The 23,714-nt window shown below is 46.3% G+C and overlaps 1 protein-coding gene across 1 annotated transcript in view; it reads right to left on the reverse strand.

Moving 5' to 3' along the window:
* GAD1 (glutamate decarboxylase 1) overlaps positions 1-23,714 on the reverse strand; it is a 175,718-nt gene that overhangs the window by 101,964 nt on the left and 50,040 nt on the right. Inside the window, exons 4-5 of the mRNA XM_078681587.1 lie at positions 11,634-11,792; positions 10,129-10,371 (exon numbers count right to left, since the gene is read on the reverse strand). Coding sequence (XP_078537713.1) covers positions 10,129-10,371; positions 11,634-11,792 — 402 coding nt within the window. The remainder of the gene's footprint in view (positions 1-10,128; positions 10,372-11,633; positions 11,793-23,714) is intronic.

Below are 23,714 nucleotides of genomic sequence, written 5' to 3' on the forward strand. Positions count from 1 at the left end.
ATTGGTAGGAAGACATACAGGAGGCCGGAGATCCACTCAAGACGAAAAGTGTCTCAGAGTGAGATCAGCCTTGGAAACTCCAGCATGCAAAACTGTTGACATTACACATTCTCGGCAGAGGTGTACAGGTCTAACTAAGGATCTATCTACTCTTGGAAGCGACCTTTCGCCACTTCTGGATGAAGACGCCATTTGTGATACTCTATAAATTGATGGTTGAGTTTGTCTGCTCTGGTGTTCAGAGAGCCACCTGGTGTTGAACCACTAGGGATATACCCTGGTGTTCCCGCCATCTCTAGAGGGGCAAAACCTCTTGACAAAGTGTTCAAGACACCACCCTACCCTGTTTCTTGCAATACCACATGGCGATGGTGTTGTCTGTGAACACCTGTACCAGCCTACCCCTGATTGAAGGGAGAAAGGCTTTCAATGCCAACCGAATCACCCGCAGTTCCAACAGATTGAGGTGGAGCCCGGATTCCACTGGCGATCAGAGTCCTCTTATCGTCACCTTTTCTAGATTGCCACCCTAGCCCAGGAGTGACATATCTGTCACAACAGTCACCTCTGGTTGGGGAAGGGAGAGGGGTCTGCCACGGACCCAATCGCAGTTCATCAGCCACCGCTGCTGGTCTTTTGCAGTTCCCTTTGAGATCTGGACCATGTCAGAGAGGTTCCCCTGATTCTGCGCCCAGTGGGACTTCAGGTCCCACTGTAGAACAGGCATATACCAGTTGGCATGTGTTGCAAGCAGGATGAAGGAGGCCATGAGTCACTACAATCTCAGGGTCAATCTCATAGAAATCCAGGATAGACGCTGAAACATTGGTATCATAGCTTGACTATCCCAGACTTGCTCCTCGAGAGGATAGGCCCAAAACTGCAATGTTTACAGGACGGCTAGATGAAAGGGAGAGTTTGAGAGGGAGTCAGGTGTGACTTTGGCACCTTGATCGTGAACCCCAGCAAGTGCAGAAGGTTCACAGTAGTCTGGAGGTGGCAGATGACTGCCTGTGGCAAGCCCACCTTCAACAGCCAATCGTCGAGGAAGGGGAAGACTGGAACCCCTGACCTTCAGAAGTGTGTTGCAACCATCGCCATCCCTTGGTGAACACCCTAGGAGCACTGGTAAGGCCGACGGGGAGTACAGAAAACTGAAAAAGCTCTTAGCCTACCGTGAACTGCACATAACGTCTGTGAGCAGGCATAAAGGGGATTGGGAAATGTATGTCCTGCACGTCCAATGCTACAATCAAGTATCCCAGGTCTAGGGCAAACAGGACTTGCAAGAGCGTGAGCATCTTGATTTTCTCTTTTTTTCAGGAAGAGGCTGAGAAGGCACCAGAAAGTAGCAGGAATAGCAACCACAACCTTTTGGATGCTGTCACCCTCTCTATAGCTCCCTTGGCCTAGAGAGCCAACACTTTCTGATGGAGTAAGCATACAGTGGTCCTCCATCAGCCTGTCATAAGTGGGTGGCATGGGTGGAGGGGTGATCACAAAGGGAAGGGAGTAGCCTCTTTGGTGGAGCTGCAAAACCCAACTGTCTGGTGTTATTGACCTCCAGTGGTGCAGGTGATGGTGTATCCTGACCCTACTGAATGCCCTTGATGGTCTGAGGGCAAACTAATGGAGACTGGAGGCTGCAACTGCTGGGGGTGGTGGTGGACTGGCCTGACTTCTGGCTACCTGTCCTATGTGGTCTCTGGGAACCATGTTCTCTGCCACAAAGATGGTGAAACATGCTGGCCGTGGTTGCTGGGAGTGTAGAAAGGCAGTTGGAAGCCCCTTCAGTAGCCATGCAAGGTGGGGAAGGAGGACTGGGGTTGGCTAGGGTTAATGGAAAGGCCCAAGGACGTGGCTGGAGCCCTGCTATACTTAAAGCACTCCAGCGCTGAGTCAGCCTTCTCTCCAAACAGATGGGAGCCATCAAAGGGCATGTCCAAGAACGAGGCCTGGACATCACCTGAAAAGCCAGTGGTTCTCAACCAGGTGTAGCGCCTAACAGCCACTGACAATGAAATCGCTCCGCCCAGCGAGTCTTTCATGCCCTGTCCACATCTTATGTTAAACATGGCTACATTCCTCCCATCAGCAATTGCTTGAGAGAGTATGCCTCAGGCCTCCTCTGAAACCATGGGCAGCACTTGGGTAACTGAGGCCCAGATTGTATGAAACTACAGGCACAAGAGGCACCCAGTGCTCACTGATCACAGTGCCAGGCTAGCAGAAGAGAACATCCTCTTCTCAAAGGTATCCAGCATTTGCATTTCCTATCCGGTAGAGTGGTAGGGCATGCGCCGGGTTTAATTTTGAAGTTGGAGTTCTGGACCACTAATCTTTCTGGGATGTGGTTCTGGGGGAAGAAATTGGGGTCCCCTGGGCCGGAACGATGGGAGTGGGCAATTGTCCTATGCACAGGAACCCCTGTACAGGGCTTGGACCAGACCCCAAGTGGGATGTCAGTAAGAGCTTCATTAAATGGGAGTAATGGTTAGCTTGACTGCCACTAAGGCTAGCGTAGGGTTCTGGTCATCAGCCACTCTCTGCATTGTCATTGCAAATGAGGCACCCTCCTCTGTAGCAATGGTAGGGGCAGAAACCATGCCAGTGTCTATGGAGGTGTCCAGCCCACCCGCATTCGGCAGATCTCCATACCAGGTTCTCCTGGATCTTCTAGTGACATTCATAAGGGTCCACAGACCCCTCGCAATCATCAACCAGGCCTTTCATAGGAAAAATGCACTGGTTCCAATATGGGGAGTTTGCCCGCAGTCAGCGCTGGAGCCAGCATCAGATGACGCCCTTCGGGCTCTGTATTTGAGTCGAGAATGACGGCGGGAGCTGCACCACTGGTGGGTGTCAGTGGCACCGGAGGTGTCGTTACTGAAGCGGGCGTTGCAGAAGGTTGAAGTCGCTCGACTGGCCCTGCTTGGATCTGCCACTGGATACCTGGGGCCCGAATGGCACCGAGGGCGTGCCCACCACCAGAAGACATGTAGTGGCCCCTCTCAGATCCCTAGGGCCCATGAGCGCTCTAGAGGGGTTGGGCCATCCAAAGATGAGGCACATTGCATCATAAAATTCTTTGAGTTGGGTGGGGGTCGCAATGGCTCCTGGAAACTCAAGCAGTGTGGAGACGGTCCAGGCTCAAGCTCCACCACAGATCTAGGCCTTGAGTGCTGAAGGCCCTGCGACTTGTCTGAAGATTTACGTGGCAAATTTGAAGACCTCTTCGACTACTTTTTCTGTTTGTGGAACTTCACTGACGATTTGGAGTGGGACGAAGATCGCCGAGTACGCCTTCGCAAACGATCTTGGGACCTTCGGCTTGACCGAGATCTGGACTGTCGCAGAGTCGGTCGACGTTGAGTGACAAGGAGCTTCAGGGAATGCTTCCACAGTGCCTTAGGATGATTGGCGCTGCAATCCTTGTATGCCTTAGAGAATTGATTGTGCTCCAGACACCAGAGGCAAACCAAGAGTGGGTCTGTCACCGACATCTGACGATAACATCAACTGCATTGTTTAAAACGTAACTTTCTGGTGGACATCCTTCACACCAGAAGACAAAGTCTAGAAAAATCTTCAACAAAAAGTTGAAAAAGTGTCAGTCAAAAAGTGACTTGGGGTTGCTCTCTCCAGATATGCGCTGAATGGCTCGGAAAGAAAAAAACTGATGTCAGCACGCTGGGGTTGCGCTTATATAGGCACCACACATCAGTTCCGGCGTGGACGAAGCTGCCGGCGCCATGTGTTGCCGAATGATGCACAGAGGCGTACTGCTCACCAAAAATTTCTGGATCCAGTCTGATGCCTGGAGAATATTCTAAGGTAAGGAATCTGCAGCTAGATAAAGTCTCTACCAGATAAGTCATTACTGAAGGCAAGTAACTTGTTCTTTTAGTCCACTGTGTTTAAAATTCTTTAATAAACACTTGGGGCATTTCTCTTTGGTCCATTATTTATTTTACCAAGTAGACAAAGGCATATTCAAACGTGTTAAGTGTTGACAGCCCTTTCAGTCGACTTCAATACATTTCAAGACTTGCTTTTCTTTAACCCAGGCTTTCATTTGCCAGGGTTACATTTGTGAACACACTTTTATTCAGGTATATTTAGGCTGTGGGGTTTTAGGTTTAAACCTATAATAACTGATAAAACCCCACTGAATGAAAAATAGCCCTCACCGGTGAAAACATATAAACACTGAAAAAACACCTGCACAACCACAAACTAAATGCCATTCAAAGAAAGGAAAAAGAAAGTGAAAGTCATTTTGTTCTTACTGAAGGGGTCAATAAAATGTAACTCTGTTATACAAGCTAGCAGTAAGAAAGACTGGCTAACGTTATTCTGCTTGAATTTTGTTCTTTAGGGATGCCACTAAAATATTGTTTCTTCTTCCTTTTACTTTTTTCAGTTTTATGGCCTTTGGTCTAAAGATGCACGGTTTAGTTTCACATTTTAGGTTTCGTTTAATTATTTTATAAACTGTAGAGAATTAGGACATATCAAACTCACATTTGATATTTTGGCTGTATTTGATTCTTTCACTGATAGATAAAGTGGCTAGTTTCATAAAAATCTTTCCTAATATGTGTCATCACATTTGCCCACAGAGAATGGGTAAAAACCCTTAATACATCAGACCATAGTTTCTAGTGGGTCAGTATTGATAGTAGGTGAATTGCCAACACCTTCGGCTTTAAACATTAAATTTAAGGTATAGTGACAAGTACATATATCACCAAGCATCTGGCATAGTGGTGAAAACGTAACACCAGACTTTTGGAAAACATGGAACGCAGTGTCACTTGTTATGCTCTGCAAAAAAGGTTCTTTCCAAGTTCAACAAAGATTGGAGTGATATTGTTTGTATTTGTAGTGATTCAGCTACGTATATAAAAAAAATTGTGTGATGACCTGTCAAAATTGATACCCGAGCTGAAGTGATTCCCTGTAGTAGATCCTTGCCACTTGTTAGATGGTATGCTGAAAGCATCTTTACAATCTTCAGAGTTCATAAGGGATGCTATTGACTTTTTAGTCCATTCTGGTGCACTGTTTTCTTATGCCCAGGAACTAAAACGCAAATATTTATCATTTTGTGCTTTATGTGGCATCAAAGAAAGAGTCATCCAAACTGTGCCCCTTAGCTGACGGTTCTCAGCCCAAGGGGCTATGAATGCTGAGAGGGCCTTTTCACAGACGTTTACATGGGAAGGAAAGCGCAAGTGCACATGACCAAAGGCTCACTGAAGAAGTATTGTATGGTGTACTACAATAATATTAATTTGCAAAAATCTCTTTGGAACTCATATACACTATAAGTACACTGTCTATATACCATGTTCTTTCAGTGCAGAAAGCAAGCAATGATAAAAGCAAAACGTTCCATAAACACCGGAAAAACACTTTTTCTGTTGTTTTTAGTGGCGTGAAAATGTGTAACTGCTGATAAATACTGTTTTTTAAGATATTGAAAACACTGAAAAGAAAACACCAGAATTTACCAAAAATAGAAACTGAAAACAGGACAGCCTAGGTATATTGTACTAGTGGGCTGCTATGATGAAAGTTCTTTTTCTCCTCCCCCCTTTTTTTTTTACATATATTGACACAATGGCGTTATTGCGCAAGAATGAGAAACATTTGCTTCTCTTGCAAAGGATTCAAAACTAGTAAAATCATTCATCGCCACTCTTGAAAGAGATCAAAGCTTTCCAGCAAAATTGTGTAGGATCCTGTAGACCTGTTTGTTTTAATAGGTATCACGTTGCCTTCCCCAAATTTCTTGTGATCCTTGAATTGCAGAGTCCAGGATCTGATCTCTCACTGCGTGCTTAGATAAATATGTTGTGGTTGTGTTTTCTGTCTGAATCAATATTATGTTTGAAGAGGGAATGGGACACATCCATTTAGAATCCAGATGGACAGCAGTCATTTCAAGCAAATTCATAAAGAGGTCTCGCTCTATTTCTTTTACCTCCTGTGTTCTGTTGAAGACACCAGGGAAGAGGCTGTAAGGTTGTAGTACTCAGTGCCATGTTCTCGTCTCAGTTTCCTGATATCTGGGAACACTGGTCATCTAATCATTCCTGGAGGGGTCTCGTGTGCAGATATGTGTATGGGGCAGTGAGGCTATAGGACACAGTCAAACTCAGCAGTGATGAAACCTGTGGAGCTCTATGATGAATATTTGCCTGGATGGCACAGAGATGGTAGCCTCTCCGCTGAAAGATACACTTTGGCTTACTTTGTCTAGGGAGGCCTCAAGTACTAAATGTACTTGAAAGAACGGGGTATTGATTTGTTCATATGTATCTGGCTCCTCTCCATGGACCTGAAGTAAGTTAGAAATGGCCTTGAGGTCCTTCAAGAGCTTATCTTGCATGCTGGCTTTGAGCATCCAATTTTCATAAAATGGCTACACAAATATTTCCTATTTCCGAGATTGTCATGCATTTGGTAATGGTTTGAGGAGTGAACTTCAGACTCAAGAAGAGAATCATGCACTGGTAGTACAGATTTTTTAACTTGAAATTGAACATTTCTCTATGTGCTTTAACAGTAGGCTAGTGTAAATGCCAGTCTTCGGGCTGTAGTGCACATCTAGTCCTTTCACTGAAACTGTGAGAAGAACACTTTCAATAATAACATTCTGATTGTTTACATCCGTTTGTTGTTTTGAAGTTGAGAGGGGTCTGGGCGTTGGCTTCTCTTCCTTACGAGAAAGTACCTGAAGTACATTATTTGTACCTTTAATACTGCAAAACCTCTTACACAGCTCTTGTATTTAACATAAGAGTGCCTAGCTCTAGAAATAGCTGGTGTAAGTACAGGGGGCTTAGGGTCATAAGAGGGATGCTTTGAAGTGATCCTTTGAATCTGAGAGTTTATGTTCTGTACGGCACAAGATGATGGGGGTACGGGAGTTGGCAATTGCGTATTAGTGGGGGCAACAGTTGCTGATATTTTGGTTTCCAACTGTCCTCTTTATTTGCTGCTTCCGCATGCAGTGGCAAAGATGTTGCAACTGTGGTATTGTGACATTTTCATGGGGTGTGTTTAAACTCACCAGAGCAAAAATCATCCTTTGTGGGACGTGTACTGTGTGATGTTTTGCAATATTTCTTTTTCACTAAATAACAGTCTTGCATGTGTTTGCTTTTGCTTTCATATTGATTATCTCACCATTCACCAAAGATATAATAGAGCCATATAAATGAAGAGCTATTATTTTCTGTTGAGTATCAGGCTTCTCTCCAGAGAGGCATAGCAATGATGAGAAGCACAGTGAGGTACTGTGACAATAAACTTTAGAGGAGCTCTTCGCCACATCTTTTGATGAACTGATGACATATCTTGAACTGCCACGATGACCTCCTGAAGAACTTCCCATTATAGTGCGGTTAACGTTCAATGTCCAGCCACTCTGTATGGTACTTTGGGAAATAAAGTAATATTGTTTACACAAGACATCCTAGAGCACTGGTGTAACGAAACTTGAGGTGGCCCCCCCAAGCAAAGTACATGGAGCCCCCCCCCCGCTCTGTACTCACTGAGTAGCTTCCAGACCAAGGTACTGTGCTGAGGGGGCCCCCTGAAGTCCGCCACCCCCCTCACCACTGCGAGGGCTGCAGGGGTCTTTGTTACGCTAGTGGTCTGGACTCTGGAGACTAAAGGGAATATCTAACTCCGATAGATGGCGGACTAAAGACCGTATCTCGAACGGGTAGTGGTGTTATACCAGCTGACATGAAATTCATTTGATGTCTCCCTCAGCGATTAATTTGAGCTGGTGGATTTCGGTGCCGAGCACCAGTACGGGCACTTAATTGGTTTCTGGTGCTTGGCACAGGCAGTTAATTGTCAACACCACTCTTATGACACTCTACCACATGGTGGCGCTGCTCATCTAATTTAGAGATGAGCAGAACAATAGTTGTTTTACAATACAATATACATTCAAAAATACTAATAACTGCCTCCTCAGCCATTCCTTTTACTTTGGGTACCTGGAGTAATCTGAACTGTCGCACTTGCAGGCGAGAGAGATGGTTAGTAGTTGTTTTGGTATCGTCATTGGCAGCGATGACAGGACAATGGGTGGTGCAAGCTGCAGTGGCCTTCTGGTCAGGCCACTGGCACCTATTAGTTTACAAAGTCAGCACTGGACTCTCCCTGGATATCTGATTAGCCTTCTACGGTGTGAGTGACCTTCCACTGGACTGACCACACGAAGGACAGTCATAATGCCTGGATTGTGGTTTGCCTCTTGGTCAATGGCTTTTGTGAGTGCAAGACACTGGTAGAGGTATGTGAAGTCCTGATCTTCATTGCCCCATGCAAATGAGGGAACCTTTTGCCTTTGCATCTTTGCTCTGTGGCGTGGCTGGACCTACTGCCACCTGCTGGGGAGGACCCTAAATTTTCCACCTGGTTGCAGGTAAGAGCGGGAGAGGCAGTCGATGGACATTTTGTTCCCTGGTGGATGGCCGATGGGATGACTTGTTCGCGGGGGGATGGTGGTGGTAGTCGACAGACACGACTTGCTCACCTCCACCGCACCCAAAAACAGTGCTGCCTGGGGTGGACGACCCCTCCCCCCACCCCCCAGCTACGCCTCTTGCTGTGCTGTATTAAAGATGAGGGCGCAGTGGCAAAGAAATCCATGAGGTGGTGCCCTAATTGTGCCTACATATGAAGTGGTGCCGTCAGTGCACCTCCTGAGTACACCCCTTTGGAGGGAGGCATGGGGAGCCAAAAGAACCCTCCACGCAGATGTGTGCAGTCACACACTGCTTCAGTCTACTGGTGTCTTTTTCGTCAAAGCACTGTCCACAATGCAGGCACGAGCTGCGCGTTTCCTTTTCGCGTTTTCTGCGCATACATTAACTCGAAATTTTTCCGAATTAGTGCATGGGCTGCGGACAGCCGAGCTCGAAAACACCAGGCAGTAATTCCCTCGTTGTGTGATGTGGGAGAGAGGGGGGCACCTCTTCTAAACCCGTGGCCCTGGAGAAAAAGTTGAAGTTTCCCCTGTGCCCCTGTGCTATGCTGAAACGTATCTTCGGGGAAGGGGCAAGGGGGCTGCTTTTCCTCTGTACCGGCTCCCCTGGGGTAAGTGCACATCTGAAACCTGGCTACCCGAAGGGAAGTCTGTAATTTCCCAATAACCTGGCTCGCTGTAACCACTATCTTTTACATAACATTTTCGCAGTGAAGCCTCCAGATTCAAGCAGTCAGGTGCGTTTTGTAAATAAAACATGTTTCATTAAACCTTTAAGTGAGAGATACAAGGGCTAGCAGGTGTGACGCCCTACGGTCTAAAGTGTGTGTATGTTCGGGGCAGTAGGGCAGCGACGATAGGTGCTGCTGTTTGCATTGCTGGGCTTGGTTCTGGGCATGTGTGAAGCGAATTGTCAGCAAGCATTGCTGGCGTGTGTTAGGGGCAGTTGGGCTGATGGCAGGTGTGATGCGGGTCAGTGCTAGCGTTACTGGCGTGTGTTCTGGACAGTGGGGATACTGTTGGTATCGCGGGTACTCTGGGCATTAGGGCAGTGATTGTATGTATGAAGACTGATCAAGCCAGAATTGCTGGTGTGTTCTAGGCAGTCGGACAGCTATTGCGTGTGTGCATAAGTACTACTCTCAGAATTGCAGGTTGAATGTGTAATGTGTGTTGCCTTCAGCCCTGCTTGTGTGTGTCCTGGGCAGCACTACAGTGTTGGAATGTTTGATATATTTTACAGTCACCGCAGGCGGTGTGCGTTCCGGTAGTAGGGTTCATGGCACGAATGACTGCATCCTTCGTTAGTGTGTGATGTGGGCAGTAGAGGTGATGGTATTACCGGGGTGTGTATGGGGCAGGGAAGATTTATTATGCGGGATGCGTGTTACGGACTGATGTGTGTTAAGACGAATGATGCGCATTACCGCTTCTGTTATTGCAGCAGAGGAGGATGGTGGTCTGGTCTGTGTGGTGTGTTCTAGGCATCAGGGCACTGGCAGCCCCTGGGTGATGCGTTGCATTGGTAAGCATTGGTGGTGTGTGGGCATGGCATCGGCACACAATGCACCGCGCCCCGCGCGCACGCAGCCGCGCGGCGTCAGCGTGCGTACCTGTGCGCACTCCGTACTTGAGGCTGTCCCTGCAGTCCACCAGGATCTGCTCCAGCGACTCGGGGTTGTCGGAGAGCTCCAGGTTGAAGCCCTCCATGCCTTCCAGCAGCTGGTGCGGGTGGTGGAAGTCGAGCACCTTGGTGGACCTGTCGAACGTCTTGCGCACGTAGTTCAGGAGAATGTCAACCACCTCGAGCAGGAACTGCATGGTCGACTCCTCGCCGTTCTTCGCAGGCAGTAAATCTGGGGGACAAACGAGCCATCAGAGCCGGGGTGCACTGGATGAGGCTGCACAGACCGCCACCCCCGGGACAAGCATTGCACATTCACGCGCAGATTTATCGCAATCACATGCAGGTGAACGCCTTGGAATGTAATACACACATAGAAGAGCGCGCGCATATATCACAGCCAGTCCCTTTCTTATTTATTCCTCTAAGTGGCAAACACTTAAAATATAGAGTTTGTGAAAAATACGACCCCGGTTAGACAATTTTGTAAATTAAATGCGATCGTTATTTATCTATGATTTATTACTTGTCATTATTTGCTCTTGATCGTTTAGACGAGCAAGAGCAAAAGGTAAACTAGACACATAAAGTGTGCGAAAAATAGTTAGGGATCTGGGTGTAAGAGAAATAAATAAATAGCGACATTCAGATATGATCGAGATTTACATGATTATTTCCAGTTCGGATGCTAATCATGTGTCATGAAGCTGATTAGCCCATCCCAGTTATTAGAAAAAAATATAAAACGAAAACGTGTTTATATATTTTAGATACAAATATTTACATGGTGTTTCTTCTCTACGGCGCTGCGTGTTATTACACCATAATAGCTTAACATGCATGATAATCTAGCGCGTGCGGAAGCTTCCCTAATTGTTGTGTTTCTGTTTCAGATATGCAATGGATTTAAAGCTTTTACTTTTTGGCTGTTGTAAGTTTCGAGAACATACTGGTTGGAGTCACATTTGAGGTTACTCGGTGTCGCCATGTCAGTGGAACACCTCTTTTCCATCTGAGACTTTTAACAAATAATTGTTTTCAGATTTGTTAGTCCAATTGAACGGTAACAAAACGAAAACTCCAAGAATGCATTTCTTTTTTAAACGAAAGCTCAGGAGTGGAAAGAGGTGACCAAGTGTAATGGATTAATTTGTTAACCCGGGGGTCGTTCAGACAGGTCGGTGACAATAACTTCGAAACATAATGGGCTGGGACTAAATTTCCAAATCCTACATGTGAATATATCATTCTGCCCAGGTTTTTCTTTTAATTGTGTTACTTGTAGTCTATAATGTTTAATTAGATCGCCAGGGATACAGTTTGTACTAGTATCCCTAAAATAGCTGGGCTAGATAAGTTACTTGACCAAAGTACTAGAAAGCCCTGCCCGCACGTGCGTGGCCTTTAACCCAGCCCTCCCCTCCTGCCCTGAAGCGCCCGGGGGGCAGACGCTGCACTTCCGGTGCACGTTGCACGCGCTGCGCGCGTCCTCACCTCTTGCGTACAGGTTGGAGAAGTCCATCTCCGCGCGCCGGGCGCGGGAGTCGCAGTCGCTGTTCTCGCAGGCCAGCAGGTTCTTGGAGGCCTGCCTCTCCCGGAAGGCGCCCACCATCCTGCTCTTGTCCTCCAGGCTGTTGTTCCTCTGCAGGAAACCTACGTGGTTATAGGGAGCACAGGTTAAAGCCGTGGACTTGTCGCTCCCCAGCATGTTTACAGGTTTCAAGGCAGCGCGTCAGACAAACAGTGCACAGGGAAGGCCACTCTCAGCGCATCTAATGAGGTCAGGGAAGGAGGCTATTTATTGAGATCATTTGCCTCCAGGATGATGATCTAGAAATGACATCAGCGCTTTTCAGTCAGCCATCCCCTCCACGGGCAGGCAGCCTTCGAGAGGGAGGGGGAAACGCAGCCATGCAAAAAAACACATTTTGGTCATTGAATGCAGTGGTAAATTCTTATTAAGTCGATCAGACAGATTCCACTTGAGTGACCAGCCAGTGGAATGAGCCCAGGATGAGTCGATGCGAGCGCAGCCTGTGGGCGAAGTTTATGGACTAAGCCGAGGCGGGGGGAACAGTGATGTATTATGATTCGAAAGAGGGCCATTCTCCGCTTTCATTTCTCATCGAGCCAGCAGAGGAACAAACCAGCAGGGGATATCAGACAATATTGGCATGGATGACAGACTAACAGGGAACCTGGCCTTTACCCCTGCGGGGGACGTTTGATAAGCAGCTAGTTGTACCAAACAACTCACACTGGACTTCACAGAAAAATAACAACTTCAGACTGTATGTTTTATCTTGTTAGTTTAGGTTTAGAGCATGCTGGCCTATGCAGGTTTCCTAACAAGAACAATCCTCTAAACCGATGCATTTTTAGGCACATCATCAAAATCACATTTCGTGTTGAATTTGATCTTTTCCTATATCACCTTCTCTGAACTAGCAGCTCCAGTCACATTTGGAGTTTATGCTAAAAATTACCTTTATCTGTGTCTGATACCTCGAATAAACATTATTCCCCAGTGTGATTTACTTTGATTTATTTTTGGTTTTTAAAGTGCACCAACTTAGCCACCTGGGTAGGGAAGTACTATGCACACACTATAGATACAGGTACATTAGAATTGCGGAAAATAAGTAGAAACAAACCACAGAGGTACTGTTGATCAATAGAGGAACTCAAGGGAAGGTCAAAGATGTAACAGTAAAGGGAGAACAATGTGAAGTGGTATCTATTAAGGGCAGTGTAATGGGTGATGGGAGGGCAAGGTGGAGATCTTTTTGTTAGATGGAGCTTGAACAATTGAGTCTTCAAGTCTTTGTCGGAAGGATATGAGATTTGGATGGAGTCTAATGGTTACGATGTGGTGCCACAATCTGAGGCTTAGGAAAGAGGAGGCCATGTTTAAGGTCTTTGTTTTTCATTGTTTTTAGAATTTTAAGTAGGAGGTAAGATCTATCCCTTGTTATTATTTTACCTCTTGTGGATTGAAGCTTCTTCTTTAGGTAGAATGCAAGCCTGCAGCAGTGTAGCTTAGTTCTAGAAGGTGGATTAAAGTTAATTCGAGCCTCTTGAAGTTACCAATGGAGCTCTTTTGGGATAGGTTGTGCATTAAAGACGAAAACATGCTGCTGCTTATGAAACAGCTTTAAGAGGTAGGATTGTGGATTTTGGCAGGCCCACATTTTGCTATCATGCAGTCTTGAGACTCAGCTTTGAGAAATAAATTCCACATGTACAGTTAATACCTTTCACAACACAAGGTAGGACAGGCATCTGTAACATCCTAAATAGTTAACTAAAGGTGCATACAATTCTGAAATCCATAACGTTGGGTCTGCTGCAAGGGGAACCTTAGAGGAGAATGGATTCTGGGTGTCTTTTGATTGGAGGTGCTACAAGACATTTGTGGGGCAAAAGTAGACTGATTTTGGAAATGTTGGCTTGGGATTTAGATGAATAGTTTCTGTTAGAGGGAATAGGAATAGAACTAGAAATAGGAAAATAGTGCATAGCAATGTTATTTGACTCACACGTTTTTAGGATTGGCTCCCCTACAGAAGAATCAGGGCTGGGTATGAGCGGAGAGAAGATCTATGCAAGGGTGAATATGGAACTAAAAGAGAGAAAGTGCTCTTACCCTTATTGCTGGAGAAAGTGTGGCCCATCTAGAAGAACAGGACAGTGGATTTTTGTCATGTTCTTCCTGTGTTGAATAGGAGGCTTTTTGTCTAGAGGAAACCTTTAGCTATCAGCTGGGAAATATGGGCTTGAGATGAGGTCAGTTACTTCTTAATCAGAAATCACTGAAAACAGGTTCTAGGAGCAGAATCCCAGAGGATTCCCATACATGTGTGGTGTGACAGAACATCTGAACTCTGCGTCTCTTCATCTCATTTAATGGAGTTTGGGTAACTTGATGAGGTAGATATTGACTACTGGGGATTCCCAGCCTACCAACGGAATAATTGGAGTCTGGGCATCTATTATATATCCTGTTCTCGAAAAGGGATAATTGCTTCCCACGCGACTGGACTAGAATGATCAGCGGAAAAAGTAGTAAGTGGGTCTGCAAAAGTTATCCGTGGCATGATATGCACATATTAGAGCTTTGTCCGCTTGCTAGGATGGTTGCAGGAGTGTTCCGGTTTTTCTACTGTGCACCGCGGTAGTCTTGTTATTCAGGTGACCCTTAAGTCAGCAGCAAAAAGGAGCCCTTGGTATTGTCGGTGAAGGGTTGTTTATTTCTGAAGTGGTCCAACAAGGAGAGTGAGGATGTTAGGACAATAAGGATAGTAGTTTTTAGTGTAAGGTGAGATGCTACTGCTGCATCTGCTGTGTAGGGTGCCATGTTATGCAGATGAGACAGATTCAAACCCGACCACAAAATAAATGCAGCTTCGTTTTTATAAATCGAAAGATGGTGTATGACATTGTGTCAGTCCTTCTGCCTAAAAGTGGGAGGAAGCAGCAAACACAAACGGCATTCCCCTCCATAAGGATTATCATGTTTTGGCCTTCTTGGCGGTGGTGGTGTCATCCCAAGATAGTGTGTGAGGAAGGCCCAGAGCCATCCAGAATTGATAGGTCGTAGGGGGCAATATGTTGACATCTGTTTGAAGATTGGGAAACACGGTCACAACTGGAATGGGTTTGTAAACCTGTGTTGTGTGCAGGGTTGGACTGGTCTATAGGGCCCCCAGGCAGTACCAGATGGTCTGGTCTGACAGATCAGTGAGTGGGCTGTGTTTTTGGGCTGTTTGAGCTCTGTTTTATAAAATGCTGGGCCGATTTTTACGGTTTATTTCCCTCATGTTAAAACAAGCATATAGTTTTCCACACCTTGCAAAACACTTATACAGTGTGTCTTCATTTTTTCAAAACTGAACCAATTTGCCAACTTGGATCACATTTTTAGCTTTCTAATTCACCTATGGAGGCCACGCTTAGTTTGGTGCCTGGGCCTATATTCTGGCCTGGTTGTGTGCAACCTGGTCCCTTTGTTTCTAGCTGTGTCCTCTTACCTTGATTTCTCTTCTCCTGCTCTATTGTACCACACTTTAATTTCCTCTTTGTTCACCTTCCCAGCCCCCTTCTTAGTTGAAGGATGGTTAGGCAGTTGCAGCTGTGACATTTGTAGGCTGTATTGTATTATGTACCTGTGGGTCTAGGTTCTTGGTGTAAATTCTTAACCTCTGGGTGCTGGTATGCTGCTTGTATTGCTCAAAGTTACTCACTCCTATTTTAGATCTTTGGGATGGTGGGGTAAACTGTTGGCTGGTATGACTGTATGTTTAACACAAATGGGGCCACTCCCAGTATAGTGACCAAGGTGCTCAAGTGTTAAATCGTGAGTGTGGGCAGCTCACAAAAAGTGAAGGACTGGTCTCACACACCACCAAGTGTCATGCTTCATCATTGGCCAGTCCCCGCCCTCTAGAAACTCGGTTTGGTAGAGGGCGGGAATACACCTGATGACAGGGATGCACTTCTAAACATTTGGGCCAGTGAAAGAGTGAGTGAGATTAAAAACCATTATAGAATCGCTTGTTCAAATGCTTGTATATTCTTCCTTCTTCAGGAAAATAAAGCTCAGAATCACTTTGGGGATTCTAGAGATTAGCAGGACGAAAGCACCAACACAGGTTTCAGAAAGAAGAAAGAAATCTAAATTTCTACCTCCTACCCAAACCATTCCTTGTCATATACAAGCATTTGAACAAGCGGTTCTTAAATAAGTGGAATAAATCAACTTTTAAAATGTGAACAAACTGCACTCCAGGGAGTCAAAAACAACACTGATCTGTTCATCAAACCGGCGGACAAAGGGGGAACCATTGTCCTGATGAACCAGACAATGTATCAAGGGAAGTGCAATCGGCTACTCTCTGACACGATCAGTTACGAAATACACCACAGTGACCCCACGGCACGTCTCTCCAGGAAGATCAGAAGTATGGTTGACGAAGGTCTTAATAACAACTGGATCACTAGACATGAAGCAGGATTCCTTATCAATGAGAATCCTAGAACCCTGAGGTTCTACACTATCCCAAAAATCCACAAGGAGAGAATGCCCCCTCCAGGAAGGCCTATAATGTCAGGCATTGGCTCTACCTTGGAACCCTTATTGCAGTTTTGCGACTAGTTCCTTAGACCTATTGTGCAGAAATCACCCTCCTATCTGAGGGACACAAAGGATGTCTTGTGCCTATTGCATGACCTGGAGATTAACACAGCTGAGGACCTCTTTATCACAATGGACATAGAGGCGCTGTACACCAGCATCCCACAGAGACAGTTGTACGTTAGTACATCGCGATCTTTTAGATCATGGTACTTTACAACGCGGCCTTACGACGCAAGTCGTTACAATGATTTGCGTTGGTGTGCGTGGATTGTGGATTATTATAATTTTATATTCTAACACCTGCCCACGTAACAGTAGGGAAGGTGTTTGGAATATAAAATTACAATATTCCTTATACAACAGCGCCATCCAGCGCAAGTCTTAGTAACGACTTGCGTTGTAATGGCACCGTTGTAAAGGTACTGCGGTGTAAACACCGCGTTGTAAACGATGTTCCCCCCCAGAGAAGCACACTGGCAGTCGTGGAACAGATTCAACTTAATATGGATTGGGATTTTACCACCCCCCAACACTTCATCATGGAGTGCGCCGAGGTGGCCCTGACTTAGAACTACCTTTAATTTGAGGACGTGATATATCTCCAAATCAAAGGCACGTCCATGGGCAGCACTTTTGTCCCGAGCATGGCATGCCTCTACGTACAACAGTTCGAAGTGGACTACATCTTTAACCAGAATAACCCATACATTGAACATATGGAAGCGTTACATTGATAATGTTTTCATCGTGTGACGTGGAAATGAGGCAGCAACAGCTTTTGGGTCAACACTAAGGACAAATTCCTAAAGTTCACTCATTCCATCAATAAATCCCATGCCATCTTCCTGGACTTTGACATCACCATGACTACAGAAGGCATCAACACTAAGGTACACAACAAAACCACGAATAAAAACAGCCTGCTTCTCTATGAGAGCTACCATCCGACCAACCATACGGAACCGCTCCTTGCTGCTGGAAGTCCTGTGCGACATCCGTCTGCAGGGAAATGTCTGATGCACAGCTGTAGCTGTATACTCACGTGTTGAATCAAGCTCCAGTAACAGCAAAGAACTCTTCAACATCTTCAAAGAATTCTCTAACCCCTCAGCCGCAACAAACAACATTACTCCTATACAGGAACTCTGTGATAACCTTGCAAACTTCTTCCATGATTAGATGGCCACCATCTACAGAAACTTCAAACCCCAACCCAAGGCCACCAACTTCTTTAAGTAACACAACAACCCCGCTACCACCACAGGCATCCGACTAAACAAATGGAGCCAGCTTGCACCACAGAACGCTGTCTCCATCATGAAATTGATCCACTCAGGGGCCACAACCGACCCATGCCCCGCCACATCTTCAACTTAGGTGAAGCCAAAATCAGCAACATACTCAACACCTTGTTCAACACCTCAGTTGCCACAGCCTCCCTCCCAGAGCACTGGAAACATGCACAAGTTAACACCCTATATAGAAGCAGTCTGCAGACCCCAGCGAACTCAACAACTACCGACCAATCTCCGTGCTCCCAGCCAAAGTATTAGAAAAAGCCATTATCCAACAACTTTCCTCACATCTGGAACGGAACTTCCTACTCGACTCCTCTCAATCTGGATTCTTCAGCAGTCACAGCACCGAGATTGCCCTCATCGTGGCTACTAACAGCATCCGAGCCTTGCTGGACCGTGGAGGGATTGCAGCTCTGATCCTCCTAGACTTCTCAGCAATCTTCAACATGGTCTCCCACCACACACCCATCAGAAGGCTGCACAACAGAGGCATCCAAAGAGCTGCTCTCAGATGGATTGCCTCTCTCCTCAATGGAAGAATGCAAAAGGTCTGCCGTTTCCCCTTAACGTCCAAACCCAAGGAAATCCTCTATGGAATACCCCAAGGCTCCTCGCTCACCCCTGCCCTCTCTTCAACACTTACATGACACCTCTGGCCCGCATCACCAAAACCCACAGACTGAACATCATATCCTATGAGACTCATTTCTTCCTCTCCGAAGACACCACCAAACCAAGAACAACTTATACAGCTGCATGACAGACATCACCAACTTGATAAAGGACAACTGCCTGAAGCTCAACAGGGACAAGATAGAGGTACTGATTTTCAGAAACAAATGCTTCCTATGGGACGCATCCTGGGGGCCCTGTGTTCTTGGACCTACTCCTACCCCCTGACCATGCTAGGAACCTAGGCATCATTCTGGACAACAAGCTAATGATGATGACTCAGGTCAACTCCGTCTCCTCCTCCTGCTTCTTAATCTTCCTCATTCTTCGTCAGATATTCACATAGCTACCCCAAAGCTCAAGACACTCATCTCTAGCTGACTGGACTACTGCAATGCTCTCTACTCAGCGATCGCTGCTAACCTCTTCTTATGACTACAGACCAGACAGAACGCTGCAGCCAGACTTGTCCTGAATCTCCCTAGATGAACCCACATCACCACCTCTGGGAACTCCACAGGCTCCCTGTACAGAAAAGATACCAGTTCAAGCTCCTGACCTATGCATACATGGCCCTACGCAACTGCGAACCTGCCTATTTGAACCAAAACCCAAACTTCCATGAGCCCACTAGACACCTCCGCTCTGCGTTCCTTTCTCTAACCCTCAGCCCCCCAAAATCCGGTGTAGCAGATGCAGAGGTCACACCTTCTCCTACCTAGCAGCAAGACATGGACATCTTGCTATTTGACTAATCAACTGGACCCTGCTAGGGCCTGGATACCCTCACTGGTGAGAAGTAGCATTCTACAAATCTACAGATTGACTGGTAATTCATTGATGCCTTATTTACAAACTCTAAAGCTGTTGCCTGAAGTTGTGTCACACTACATGCCCAGAGACCCGTTTCTTATTAGCTAAGTAGAAGACCCAGAATTAATTTACTATGCAAAGGCTCACCAGCAGCGGTTGCTCCATAGGAGCGTCACCCCCTCACGCCGCTGCTGAAAGAGTGAAAAATAAAATGATAATAAATGACTTTATTACCATTTCATTTTTTACTCTGCCGAATGGAGTGTGGGGCGAGGCCAGTGCATCATTGCTGCTGATTGGCAGCAATGAGGAGTGGCCACTTCGGTTTTGAAGTGCGCATGTAGGTTTGGCTGGCTATCTTACTACGGCCACTCTGACATGCGCAATTCAAACCGCTTCGACCCAGCTGGGTTGGAGAGCAGGCACGGGTCTCCAGTGCCTTTGGAGCACAGAGGCCCTGCTCCAGTGAATCCAGATGTTTAGAGCAGTGTCTGGATTGGATACGTTTTTTGGCTCTGTGACGTCATCTCCCACGCGGAAGAGTCCGGAGCCAGTGACTAGAGGGCATCCAGGATGTGCTGCAGGATAAGGCAAGTAACTTTTCTTCCTTTGATGTTTATTTTGCGTTTCAAATGTAATTCTTTAATGTATTTGTATTTTCAGTGTATGTAGTGCCTCACCATATTTTTATGTCACATCACTGAGGCTCAGGCCAGATAATAGTTAACAGTCTCCATTTGTATCACATGCATGGTATATGCACACGTATGAACTGGAATATTCACATGCATCAACAGGTTCCTGTTCAGACACGGCGAGGTACACCAATGACCAGTCCCCTGAATGGCACAATTAAAGGCTACAACTGCACACTACATAGAAACATTTTGCAATGTCTCTGGGGCATTATCCTGGCAGGCAGATGGCAATGAATATTGCACTAGATTCTCATTACTTGAATATGCTGGTGCAGGAACAGTCATTTTCCATAAGTAAGGGGCCACGTGTGCATTCTGGAGCTATAGCAGCTGTATTATTTCACAAAGTACTGCTCCCCTCTAAACACTAAAGCCAGAAAGCTGGCTATAATTTCCATAATGCTTGTTTCACTTCTGCCTTCAGCTGTCCGTTTTCCTTTTGCTGTGTACACTTTTTATCTGCCTTTTCCATCAGTCACTGAGAGAAAGAAAAGAGCCAAGGGGCACAAGAGCAATGAAACGCAAGAGAAATAGGTCACCATGGGATAAAGGAGGGGTAGATGAAGCGAGACATGGAGAGGCAGCACGTGCACGGGGGAGGGACAGGTGTACAATAAAAGAGGAGAGTTCACAAAGAAACGGGAGTAGGAAGACAGACAATAATTGAGATTTTGAATAAGCAGAGTAGGAGAAAGTAACACTTGGGATGAGAGAGAAAGAAAGATGGGGGCAGAGGAACACAAGGATTGTGGGAGGGACTCTTCAAAAAACCTCCACAATCTCCCACTGCACTCTTTCAGGCGTTGGATGGTGCGTCCAAAAGCGGCCAGAGGAGAGGGCGGTCCATATAGACAGTCATGGTGGTATAGAGAGTAGAGAAAGATTGAAAAGAGCGGGGAGATGGTAAGAGAAGACAATGGGAAAGCGAGGAAGACAGAACCCAGCGAAAGCAGACACGAATGGAGCTTGGGTAGGCGAGGACGATCAGGGAAGTAGGAGGTCACAGGGGGAGAATGGGGGAGCTAAATAGGGGAGATGATGGGGGGTGACAATGAGAGGGTATAGGGGAGGGCACAGAAAATGTTGCATGCAACTATGAGGAGGAACAAAAAAAATATGAGATGTGGGGGCAACAATGGCGAGGGCGATGGGAACCAGAGAGAGTAGCTGCTACAGCCAGTAATATAGAAATTCGTAAGAGCAAGTAAACATCCGAATCTGGTAATCTTCCTCCGACACATAAGAAAGCACCAATCTGAGCCTGGAAGCCTGATTGACTTAGTACCTCAGTGTAGATTGTGATGTGCTCATTGACAAACACACAAAAACAAGTAAGTCCGAGATCAAGGTATTCAAACCTCACAAAGCGCACCCATGGCTCAGCACGGTCACCCTCGCATAATAAAGTATACATTTTTTGTTTTTTTTTAAATTATGTTTATTGTTGCTTTTAACAGACACACACAGTTGACAGTCACAATAGGATCATGATCTAAGGAATTATATCAGGTTTGGCAATGCTCCCACTTATAACCCATCCACCCCTCCCTGCCTTGGTTAGGAGCCACCCTAATTTCCTCCCTCTCCCATCTGATCTCTATTTCTCTACCCCATGGCTCTCTCACACAGCACGCAGTTCGTTCTCAAGCACCCTGTTAGTCTGTACTTCAGATTCAATCCTTAAGCAAGTCCATGATGAGTTCTCCTTCCACCCCAGATATTATCAAACTTTCGGGGGTATCCCCCGGCTTTATAAACTGCCCTTTCTGTCTCCATGCAAATGTCCACACCTGTGATCCATTGTCTTTTCGTGAGCAGTTGTTGCCTGCCCCAGTACATAAACAAATCTTGTTTCGCTATCATGAACTTCGAATTACTGATTATCAAATGTGCTCGTCACATGAGATTCGAATCCCAGATGGAGTTATTGTGGGCTTGCTGGAATGTCACTTTAAGGACCACCTCTTACTCCTCTCTAATGGAAGTCCAATAATTTGCCACCTCAGTGTAATCCCAGAGGGTATGCAGGAAAGTGCCTTTTCCCACCCCACAGTGCGAACATTGTGGGTCGGTGCCCTGCCCATCTTGTGCAGTTTGCTCCTGTTATAATAAATTCTATGAAGGATTTTCAATTGGGCTAATCTCAATTTAGACTGAAATGCCACTTCTCGGGGTGCACCTCACAGTCCACATCGCCCATAGGACCCAGGTTTTTCTCCCAGGATTCCCGGAGTTTCCCCAGGGTATCAGGGTTATTATTCAATATGGTGCAATAGATCTGAGACAGCGCTTCTTTGCTCAACTCCTCACCAAGAACCCGATTCTCCTGGGGGTAGCCGTGGGGATTGCAGCCCAGTATACGTGTTACGCCTGCAGGTTGTGGCTCAGTTCAGCTGAGTTATTTTTGAGCAACACAAGAACAAGCACAGATTTGAGTCAACGATTTCAGGGTCCTCACAGAGTAAAGTGCAGGTATAAACCTACTCACCAAAACATAACCACTTGCATGCCTTGTCCATGTAAAGCAAAACAAGGCTGAATTCTAGTCTAAGGCACATCAAGTAAATGTCTATAAGATTCTATTTGGCCGGTCAGGCGTAGTTGAGTGGGTAGAGGCTTGACATAATTAAGCTGTGTTGTCACAACAGCCAACAGGCAGAGGCAGGTAGACAGTGCCCATGAGATGTGCTTCTGGCTTGTCAATGGGAGCACCAGCAGAACCCAAAAGGAGTAACTCTGCCAGCAGGGCTGAGTAATGCAGTAATTCACAGGTAATCACATTAAAACATACAGAACTGGTTGGGGAATCTTTTATCTATTTCAAAAAGGATACAGGAAAAACGGATCCTCTGACGAGGAAATCCACAAGCTCTGTGGGCACATTATAGTATGATTTCTGGTCTCAATATTGTGTACATGTAGACTTCCACCATTCCCAAACCTAATGATTATGCAGACACATGCAAAAGATATTCCGAATCTGCTAGAGTCTGAGACACCACTCAAGTCTTAAATTGTAATACTTTCTTATCAGGCACCTGTGCAATTTGTCTGGTTGGTATATGTCGACCAACAAATACCAAAAATAAATTTGAGGAAGAGCTGATGGAAATTATGGTTTTGATGCAAGTATCCAATGAAAAAAATCATTATAACTGGACATTTCAGTTGGTCGGTGCATAGAGGCTGGTATGGCTCAATTCCTAGCCATTTGGAAGACTTGATGTATCCCAGTTGGTGGTTGACCTCACACATGACAAATGGCATGCAGGAGTATGTAGTTTGAAATCTCTGAATTGGAGAAGGAGAGTATGTGCACCTGATGTCTGCACATCACAGGTATGCTCACCACGTGGTGGCAGGCGTGTGCCCTCGGAATATCCGTGCTCTACAGGTATGCTCACCACACGATGACAGGTGTGTGCCCTCAGGGAATATCTGCGCACTACAGGTATGCTCACCATGTGGTGGCAGGTGTGTGTCCTCAGGGAATATCTGCGCACTACAGGTATGCTCACCACACGGTGGCAGGTGTGTGCCCTCAGGGAATATCTGCGCACCACAGGTATGCTCACCACGTGGTGGCAGGTGTGTGTCCTCAGGGAATATCTGCGCACTACAGGTATGCTCACCACACGGTGGCAGGTGTGTGCCCTCAGGGAATATCTGCGCACCACAGGTATGCTCACCACGTGGTGGCAGGTGTGTGTCCTCAGGGAATATCTGCGCACCACAGGTATGCTCACCACGTGGTGGCAGGTGTGTGTCCTCAGGGAATATCTGCGCACTACAGGTATGCTCACCACACGGTGGCAGGTGTGTGCCCTCAGGGAATATCTGCGCACCACAGGTATGCTCACCACGTGGTGGCAGGTGTGTGTCCTCAGGGAATATCTGCGCACTACAGGTATGCTCACCACACGGTGGCAGGTGTGTGCCCTCAGGGAATATCTGCGCA

The sequence above is a fragment of the Lissotriton helveticus genome, chromosome 3_1, assembly GCF_964261635.1.
Source record: "Lissotriton helveticus chromosome 3_1, aLisHel1.1, whole genome shotgun sequence".
Lineage (NCBI taxonomy): Eukaryota > Metazoa > Chordata > Amphibia > Caudata > Salamandridae > Lissotriton > Lissotriton helveticus.